Raw genomic sequence first — 10,691 nt, 5'->3', positions numbered from 1 at the left:
CCTGAATACACCACATTTCCCTCATAGGCCTGCTAGTAAACAGTTAGCATGTAGCTACAGTGTGTTGTGAATCCCCGGTTTTTATTATTCTTATTTGTTCCCAGGTAAAGTGGAACTCCATGGGAAACGTATTGAGGTCGAGCACTCCGTCCCCAAGAAGCAAAGGTAGGCCTACTGAACAGTATTCAGCACTATATATCACCCCTCCCCCCCTCCTCTCTAAAACCCCTTTCATGTGTTGCATCACCTTGTCCAGGCCTTTCTTTCATGGAGTTCTAACTGAACACAACGATTTCACTGCTTCATTTACAATAAGTGGTGCTCTGAAGCGTGTCCATGTGTCTTCCTTGTGTTAAAAGCCATTTGCAGGTTGTGTTCGGCGCAGTAGTGGGGCCTAGCTAGTTTTGGTTTGTGCTTTTTTTTGGTGTGACTGTGTGGAGCCTCAACTTTGTCGGCCATTGCTGTGAAACTGAACTGGTGACAGCTAGCTAAAGCTGCCTGCCGTGCTGTGCAATGTAATGTCATTTAATGCAGTTTGGGGTTTTTTCTCTCAATGTGAAAATGCTGCTGTGGGTTGAGTGAAGACTGTAAACACGTAGAGGCGATATTCTTTGCAAAGTCATCACATTAGGCTATAAGCACGTCCTATAGCCGAGCCTTTCATCCTACACCACTTTTTAAAAATTTATTTAACAGGATTTTGAAATGCACTGGGGAATATAGTAGCCTACGTTTAGGAAGTGTGTGTGTGTTGTGTGTGTGTGTGTGTGTGTATAAGTTCATCATTACGTTTTTGAAACTTTTGAAACAACTAGTTTGGGATTTAAAGCCCAATAATTGCGTATACATTATTTCCATGCATGTACATTTAATTAGTTTTCTGTGTGTGTGTGTGTGTGTACAAATTCGGATCACGTTCGTCTCTGGCTGTAAATCATTAGAAATGATACAATTCGTTCTTAAGGATGCACATTAAATGCAGTCTGATAATTATTTTCCTTATTTTTGGGGTGTTTGTAAAATATCTCCAGCTGAAATGTAAATGTTAAAGTTGATGTGATTTAACGGAGTCCTAATTGTTTGAAAATGCTGAATAAATTGAGCATAAATGCTCTGGTTAATGTCGTTCGTTTCTGGTAAAAACTCAGCTGTGTATTTTCAGTTTTTATGGATAATTATTGTAAGTTTTTAAAAAAAATAATATTTTGAGCTGTTTTGTTTTTGCAGTCAGCTGTGAAATTAAAATGGGACAGTGGTCTAAGTGTTCTGGACGGTCAAAAAAAAAATCTTTGTTTTATCGTGATTAACCATTTTAATAGATATAAATGAACCTGTAGCTTCCACTTTAGTTTGACTTCGAATGTCCTTGGTCCAAAGGATAAACTGGGGTCCATTGTGGATCAGCTGCTCTGTGCTGGGGGCCAGACTTGACCTGCTTTTAACAGTTTTATGGAATCCGCCTATAGATCATCATTCATGCCTGTAACCTTTGGCACAGATACGATCTGAGCAGTGAGCACAGTTCGTCCATGTTCCGCCATTTGGCCACACGTGTGTGCGTATGTGTGTTTCCCATGATCAAAGAGACCAGTGACCGGAGACATCGTCCTATTGGCTCATTGTTGGCTGTAAATGCATTTAACATGTATTGCAGTCTGTGATTTTGTGTCAGTGTGGCCAAATATTAGAATTGGAGGTGTTTTGGGGCGCCCGCCTTGCGCCAGCAGAGGAAACGGTGAAGAAATGTTGCAGTATGGCTGTGGCGCAAAAAAAGCAACCCAGCAGTGTGCTATTTGTGCAGGTGAATGGCGTTTAAATATCTCAGTTATTGTGAAACTGCAGAAACGGTTCACTCGCCATGCTTAGAGAACCAACATGGCAGCAGGCTGTAATTTCTTCTAATCTCCCAGCGGGTCGGTACGTTATTGTGATGGCGCTGCGTTTGTGCGGAGAGTGTCCCACACCTTCACCGTGATAACCTTGGAAGAGCCATAATGATAAAGATGATTTGTGAGGAGAAAGGGGGCCACCGTGGGCTGAGCTGGGCTGAGCTGGGGCCTTCCGTGGCTCCACAACACGTGGTGCGTCCACGCAGAGAGGAGTCACTCCACGTCAGGCAGTGAGGGCAAAATGGCGAAGCTCTGAGGGAAGCAGGATAACTGTACAGGCTGCTGTTTTTTTTTTCTTCCCCCCACTGTGTGTAGTTCCGGGTCTCTTCAGCGCCCGGCTCGCCCTGTAGTAGCAAAGTTCATTTGTTGGCGTGTGTGTGTGTGTGTGTGTGGGGGTGTTTCAGTATTTAAAAAAAAAAAAAAAAAAAAGGAATCCTGGTAAGAGTGCATTCATATGACGGAAACCAATTTTTTTTAAAGCCTCATCTTAAAATGGCCGTTCATATACCCAGCCAGCGCGAGCCCAATTATCCAAATTTTGTCTCAAGTTATTGTGCTTAAATATTGATGTCAAACATCTGCGGGGCTACACTCTCTACATGCGCCTGTGTGATGTTGGAGTTGTCTCAAATGTGCAAAATTATTGTGTAAATGTTTAAAATGCCCCAGCTGCAAAACTACAGTAATGGCGTATTTATTAATGAGCGTTCATTGGAACGAACGACCGATTTTTGTTTTTGACGACGTGTGCCTTTATTTCAAATGAGCTCAATAATAAACAGTAACATGGCGTCCTGTAAACCCGTAACAGGCTGCTCCTCTTCCATATCTGTTCAATCTTCTGCCCTCAGTCTGACTGTAGCCTCTCAAATTCTGAACATGGCGAAGTTGGCAGGTGTGTAGTTGCTCTGTGTGTGTGTGTGTGTGTTTGCATAAATCCAGTGCAGTCCTGTGTGTTTGTTATCATTCATATTATATCACTGCTTAAACGCCATAAACTTCCCCTGGTGCAGTTTTTCTGACATGGAAGTCATGGAGGTGTGTGTGTGTGTGTGTGTGTGTGTGTGTGTGTGGGAGGGAGGGGCAGCTATTCAGAGGGAACAAACCCTTTATTTGAGGTGGGGGGAAGGGGACAGGCCTGTAACGGGAAGTTCTAAGGTTCAATTCCTCCTTTCTGTCCTCTAAGTGTTTGTGCTGAACCCCTTATAGGCTGCAGGGGGCGCTCCCATGGATGCCCCTGACCCCTGACCAATATTGCCACATGTGAGCCACGCATGTGTCTGTGTGTATCAAAAATGAGCCCAGTGAGATGGAGGTGGAAGGATTTTAAACTTTCGAGACGGTCGTAATATTCACCATGAAGCTGATTGAAATGTGTGTCAGGCTGAGGTCAGCAGGAGTGGTAGAGGAGCAGGGGTAGGAGTCGGGAGGGGTGCAGGGGTGGGGGGCTGAATTGTGTGTGTGTGTGTGTGTGTGTGTGTGTGGGGAGAGGGGGCGTTCATAGGGAACAGGCCATCCTCTGGAGAGAAAAATGTATAGAATGCCTGTAGTGAGCGAGTGTAGAGCTACAACAGTGGTAACACCCACTAAAAATCCTTGAAACCCTCTACTTCTTTGTAAAGTAGATGACAGGAGGGATAGACGAACAAAGCTGAAGAGTGTGTGCAATTTGTAACTGAATAATAAAAAAAAAAAAATTTAAATCTTATGCGGTCTATAAAAACACCTCCTATTTGAATTGGTTTAAGCGTTAGAGTTAGTGTGCCAAAATAACTGCATGTTTGTATTCTAAATGCAACACAACAAACGTTTACAGAAACTAATAATTAAAATAATTGGATTAATAAAACAAGAGATTTACTCCCATCTTTAATTTGCAGAGTTTTCATTGGTCTATTTGCTTTTTACCAGTTGTGTTAGTGTTAGGTGTATGTTTGCATATGCTCTCACTCTGTACTCATGGTATGTCTGTATACTGCTGAGGGAGGGTGCATTGTGAATTTGAATTTATACAAGTGTTTATGAGTTGATTATGGAAAGGTTTGACCTGTGATATGAAATACAGTTATTATCTTCAGCTGGCAGCCTGCTCTAAAAGTTGGCATATATTGTAGTAAATGTGGCAGAAAAATTGGGCTTGGGCATCCACAATATGTGCAGTATAATTTAACAATATCATTGCTGTCCATGTTTCCAGTTGACCTGTTGTTGATATTATTCCCACACTGGGTAGATGGACTGATGATAAGATAAATCAAATGCAAGGATCTACCACACTGTAGCTTTGCTTTCATTAACAGTGCCCTAGAGCTGGTAATCTCAGTTTCCTGTACATGCTAAACTTATTTCCTTCACAAGTACCTGTACTTATGCCGGTAAATAAGTAAGGAATGTTGTCATCTGGCGTGATTTATAATGGCTGTACCTACAGTATATACACACTCTCACAGTAAAAACAATAGCAGAAGGTCAGTAGCTGGGCTGAGCGGCTTTCAGGTAGCCTAGATCAGTCGTGATGTTCTGTTCTGTCCTCTTCAACACGTCAACACATAATTAACTTTATTTCATGACTTTTCCCAACTTTGTGAGAATTGCTTCTATGTGGCGTCTCAGAGACCCCAGCTGTACATCCTGGTTGAACTTGTCTGTGCTATTATATTAATATTATATTATATTATATATATGATGGGTGTCGACAATACTGTTAACACAGCAGTACGCCCCCAAATTCCAAATAAATCTATTTGTATTCTGTTGTAGGTTTAGGATAACACATTGTGTATTTTTTACCAATGGAAATTATATTTCATGCATAGCCCATGTAATATATAAAACATGAAATTTTCCCTTATTTGTTGTAATAACACTTATTTCTGTGATCCACCTTCATCAATGGTACAGCCCAGTTTGTATCAAAGTGAAATGTAACTTCATCAGCTGTGACCTAAGATGGCGCCACGAACGGTCGCCTCGGTGTGTTGGTGCACATTGTTTTTTCTTGTTTTGTTTGTTAACTCAGTTTTGGGCTGTGATACCCGGAGCTCTTTCCCAGGAGAAGAGACAAAGCTTTATGTGTGATTTGTATATGTTATACACCAATGCTCCAAGACAGATTCCTCGTATGTGTAAAATCTTACTTGGCAATAAACGTGATTCTGATCTAAATGTTGGGTGTTATTAACATCAGAAGAAAACAGAAAAAAAAAAATATTAAAAATTATTTTGACATATAACAGAGGGGTCTGTGAGACAATGACCAAAAAGATGCACAGAAGTACTGGTAATTAAGTTTATTTGCATATACATGTTGATGACATGATATTCATGTTTTGAACACAGAATAGAGAGGTAATACATTTATTTTGGTGGCTCTTGAACATTATAGATTAGATTGTGTTAAGCCTAACTAAAGCACCCCCCCCCCGCCCAATATCGCTATAAAGAGTCATCTCTCGGTGTCTCCCATTCTCCTGTTTTTGCTGTTAAAACGGTACCAGGCTCATTTTGCAAATCACCATCCCTGGCCCTGATTTATTAGCTATAACTTTTAGTGCAGCCGGAGCTCATCTTGTCTGTTTGGATTTCATTGTTTGGATTATTTGCTGCATCAATTCCTCAACTCCACCTTCAGACACTCTATAGTGGCCATGAATGTGCTGGCATTTGGAGCTGATTCTCTTCATTCAAAAAAAATGTGATTTTCAGCAAAATGAGGAAAAACAATGTAATGTAGTGTTTTTTGCTTTAGAGCTTGATAAGAAATGAACAGGGAATCGTGGATTGAGAGAAGAAAAAAAAATCAGTCTTGAATTTAATATTTTCTCATCAGAAAACTGAAGAAAACTGCGTTGGTGTAACATCTTTTGTTGTCTTATGCAGCCAATTCTCTTGTGTTAATCCTCATGTGTTCTAGTTATCACTCCCAGTGCACTCAGACAAAACTGTTGTATTTAAAAAATTAAAAGTTGTGTGTGTGATTGAAAAGACAGAACCCGATCCATACATGAAAATCACTCACCTTTCGGCCAAATTCGCCGTTTTGAAACCAAAATAGGTGGCCTACGTGAACCGTGTAGATACGATGAGAAAATGTTGGGGGGGGGGTTGTAGGTACCAGAGATTGGTGAGATTGTGAACAGGTGCGCGTGCCCGAAGGGAGCGCAAGTGCATGGAAATATTAGTGCGTAGGGCCTTGAATCACCAGTTTATTTCTCTGGGAAGGTCGGGGAATACCATCACCTGATTGGTTTACAAGCATTTCGCTTCGCTCGTGTTTTAATATTTTCTGGTATCTCTAAGAGCTCTGTTGACATAGCCTTAGCTAACGTTAGCTACAGCTTGATGAATTGAGTCATTGAACACAGCAGGAGAGAACGCAACGTTAGCCAGCTAAAGTGGAAAATGATTAGCGAACGCTACCGTTAACGTTAGCCTAACATTAGCTAGATATTGTTACTAAAGTTAGCTGCTAGCTTGTGTAGCTAACGGTAAATCACAAAAAAGAAATATTAAAATGTATTAAAATCTAAATTACCTAACATTGTATTGGCTGTCAATCATGATGAAAGAGTAGACAAGTTAAGTTACAGCATGTCCACCTTCTCTTGTGGGGGTTATGCATTAAGCCACATTGTGCCTCATATACTGTAAATGTTAGCCCCAGTGACAGGCTGGCTGACAATGGCTTGCATAATACTTAGTAAGGAGGCCATAATATTTTTGACTCATGGCTGAAGTTAAGTTTCTCCAGCTCTCCCCAGGTTGGCAGAAAATGCATCTCAAAATGAATCAGATTGATGCTTTAAAATGTGGAATATTCAGAAAAGCCCATTGGTCCAATAGATGCTGTCACATTCATGCAATGATTGCAATGCAACATTTTCACATCTCCTCAGTCATCTCGGTCACTGCTCTCTTCTGTTACACATTTTCAGTTTTCTAAGCCAATTTTTGCTTTTTAAATTTCATCAGAAGTAACTTTTCAGATTCGTCGCCTTCTTCTTCTTTTTGACCTTTGTGTTGTGCGCTAGGGGAGCTTTAAAATGTGGGTCATGTCGGCATACCGACCATCATCAGGATCCTTCATTTTTATTCTTTTGTGCTTTTATAATGAGCGTGCTTTCATAGAACAAAAAAGAAACATGGAGGACAGATGAAGATCCCAGTTTTCCTGCCAATGAAAAAGATGCTGGTGATGGTTGAGCCTGGGACATCACTTCCAAATAACACCACAGTTTAACAGTTTATAGTGTTAACCAGCTGGCAGTGTAATAAACCTCAGATATTTCTGTAAGTAGCTTTCTGTGAACTGATACTGCACATTTAGTTAGCTACTGTATATGTAACTTATACGGACTGAAATATTCAAACATGAGATAGTATTTTCCCAGTAATTCTGTAGTTTTTTTCTGGGATATAATAATCTCCTCAAGATCTCAGTCGGGCAAAAAGCTCATACGCCATCATATGATGTATAGCTGTTCATCTTATGACAAAGCAAGCAAACACACTAGTGGTTCCCAACCTTTTCCCCCTCTTAAATGAAGCAATGCCTGCTTTCCAGCCTTCATCATAGATTGTGGAAAGGTATTTTCTCCCCTTCTCAGATAGTTTCATTTTCATTTCATGAAGCACAGAAGTTAGAGGAAAGTCAGAAAAACTACATTCGTATCCCATTAATCATCCTGCAACACCCTCTGATTTATCTTTTGACTCCCTGGATACACACTTAAAAAAAAAAAGTGATTATAACATGTCTGCATAGCATGAGAAGTTAAACGGGTCAAGTGAAGATCATTTAAAAGTTTAGTATCGCAGCACGATGTCGATCCTGAGCTGTAAGTAACGGTCGAGGTTGGACTGAAGCAGGCGGGTCAACGGTGGCTCGAGACAGGCAACGGCATTCTGTCTGTGAGAGCTGAACTTCCTGTTTACTGTCGCACACCTTTTAGGACTGTTTGCTTTTGCTCAGGAACCTCCATTTATCATTACTGCGTAGAAAATATTTGAAAGATTTTTTAGGGGATGGAAGGGCGAAGCTTTACTGATGCTCCCATATTGACACCTGGTTTGACAACGGGGGGAGCCATGATGAGCTAGAGTTGGGGCCCGCCCCCAAAGTCAGTACGTTTTTATCGTAGACGCTTCAGACCAGGGCCTCCTCACATTGTCTCCAAAGCCTCTGGTTTTTAAAGGAAATCATGCAATGTGGCCTGATGCAGTTCTGACTTGTATTTCCCCGCTGTGACTGTACCATTTACATTATTCATGTCCCCCCCCCAGGGCCATTAACACGTACACAGCTTTTATTCAAAATCACTTCAGATTTTTTTTTTAATGTGGAGTGCAAATACAAGCCATGTTATTTTGCATAGTTTGTTAGCAGCTAAACATACATGAGTTTAGACGACAGTGGAATTTAGAGAAAATGAAGCAATTCTAGATTTCAGACATTGTTCTGCTATAAATACAGCTACAGATAGTAGCTTTGCTGTACTTTACACTGCCCACTTTTTCTAAGTCTCCATGCAAATGCACAGCGAGTCTAACTGACATCAAGAAATGCCTCTTAATGAGCATTTATTGTTGCAGTGAGCGCTGCAGGAAAACGTCCTGCTCTGTAACGCGGCCGCAGATTGTGTCTCCGTGTCGCCTTTCACATGACGTATAACCTGCAGCCAGAGTTTAAACACCCTAATCCACACTACTGGCAGTTCTTCAGTCGTGCAAAAAAATGAATCATCTGTGGAAGCAACAAGTAAACGCACTCCTAATGCACTGCTATGCTATTTTGTTAACATGCTCATTTGGTCCATGATATTGACCCTTATTCTTTTGGGTAAGTTGCATGCCATCCTCACAGAGTCCCATTCAGTCTTCTGTGCGATGGAGACTGTGGTTCCTGTGTTGTTTATCCCAGGTTAGGATCCTGTAGAATCCTAAAATATAAATTGATTCGGAACCCGACAAGTTGGGGGCTTTCCTTGACCTCACTGTGACAACGTCAGTGATTGTATTATTCTACAGGTTGGAAAGAATGACATTTTTTTGGATTAAAACAAAAATCTGTAATAATAATAATATAATGTAATATAATATATAATATAAATGTAATAACAAAAGCACAATAACATCATCCTGACTTTGTTTGACCTGAATGGATCAGAACCTTAATTAGTATCATTGTTTACCCTACTATTTTTAAATGGCTGCTGTGAAAAAGGTTATTTCACTCACACCTGGTGGAAATGTGGGCAGGTTCCTAACATTATTTTGTAGAACGTGCAGCCCAGTTTGATAAACTTCCCAGTGTGTTCATCTGAAAGAATTTCAAAATGTAATTTAACTGTTAATCCTATAAAAATTGAGATAATAGTGGATGTTACAATATTTTCATACAATTGAATTTGAACTTGAGTTTGGTTTGGTCAAGTCTGCGTGATCTATTTCCACACTTTATCTGTGACTATAAGCTAATTATTTCATCTTCTTACACGCTATTAATTGATTCCTAAATGAATTGTAATAGCTAACTCAATAGGTGGATATATATTTTTAAAATCAAATCATTAATTCAATTTTACAAATTAGTTGAGCTACTCTACAATCTTTCTGCGTACCCCCTGGCAACAGCAGAAGTACCCCCTGGGGTACGAGTACCCCTGGTTGGGAATCACTGCGCTAAATAGAACCACGGTTCGAGGAATTCCTGAACGGATTCAAGAACCAGATCTAATTGGGTGGAAAGACACTAGTATTCCTGCTGTTATTAGAGGCAGTTTTGAGTTTGAAAATATAAATCTAACTCTCAGATAATGTTCAGGATTGTCCACACTAGCTGCCATCTGCATGGTTTCATAACACCATTGTATTGTATTAATATCGGCTTTGTTATCAAAATGCTTTCCAACTGTGTTTGAACATACATTCTGACTGCACACACTGCGACATAGTGAGGACTCTGCTCTCTCACGTCACCATCTGTGTGGGAAGCTTTTCTTGAAATTTCAGTCTTTAGAAATAGAAACATGGTTATTAGTCTAATTTGTTCAAATTTGTCTGAAATGCAGCAGTTCACAAATACTTGTGTCTTTTCACTTAAAGAAACTGGTCTGCAGGCGTGTCGTAAGACTCATTTTTTTTTGTTTTTCATGCTGTTCAGAATTCCTCTTTCCAGTTTCTGTCCTCTGAATCGGACTCTCTCATGACTCTTTTACTTTGCAGCTGTTAGGTTTTTTTCCTTCTCATATTTCAGTTCTTATTTTGCAGCCTTTTTCTCACCAGGACTATTCTGTTCTGCAGCCGTGTTCCTTATTTCCCTCTCTCTGTGTGTTATGTAAAGTGTGTTGCAACTTCAAATGCACTCAAAATGTATCATGCATGTGAAGAACTGTCTGTGTGTGTGTCTGTGTGTAGCTGGAGCTTTCACAGAGCAGCACACAGAGAGAGCAAGAGACAGAGAGAGAGGGGGGGGGGCTCGGAGAAGAAGTAGCACGCCATGGTTAGTCTTCCTCTCTTCTCATAGCTGGCGGGGAGGAGGAGGGGTCAGTGGGCGGAGGGAGCAAGGGGGGTGCGACCAATCGTCTGGCAGCAGCACCTGCGAGCAGCGAGGGGGGCGGTCACTGGATGCAGAGACTGGGAGGAGCCTCCCTCCCTGCTTTGCCCGCCTGCACGCATGCTCTGACTTTATCTTCCTTCTCTCTCTCTCTCTCTCTCTCTCTCTCTCTCTCTCTCTCTCTCTCTCTCTCTCTCTCTCTCTCTCTCTCTCTCTCTCTCTGTGTTCATACTTTCATTCTCTCTTCT

General features: G+C 41.0%; 1 protein-coding gene across 2 annotated transcripts in view; it reads left to right on the top strand.

Moving 5' to 3' along the window:
- The window catches only part of igf2bp1 (insulin-like growth factor 2 mRNA binding protein 1), a 64,772-nt gene that overhangs the window by 1,838 nt on the left and 52,243 nt on the right, over positions 1-10,691 (top strand). For both annotated transcript variants that reach the window (XM_051389102.1, XM_051389101.1), the window contains exon 2: positions 105-165. In XM_051389102.1, coding sequence (XP_051245062.1) covers positions 105-165 — 61 coding nt within the window. The remainder of the gene's footprint in view (positions 1-104; positions 166-10,691) is intronic.

The sequence above is a fragment of the Dicentrarchus labrax genome, unplaced genomic scaffold (assembly GCF_905237075.1).
Source record: "Dicentrarchus labrax unplaced genomic scaffold, dlabrax2021, whole genome shotgun sequence".
Classification (NCBI taxonomy): domain Eukaryota; kingdom Metazoa; phylum Chordata; class Actinopteri; family Moronidae; genus Dicentrarchus; species Dicentrarchus labrax.
This window is presented reverse-complemented; position numbering and strand designations above follow the sequence as displayed.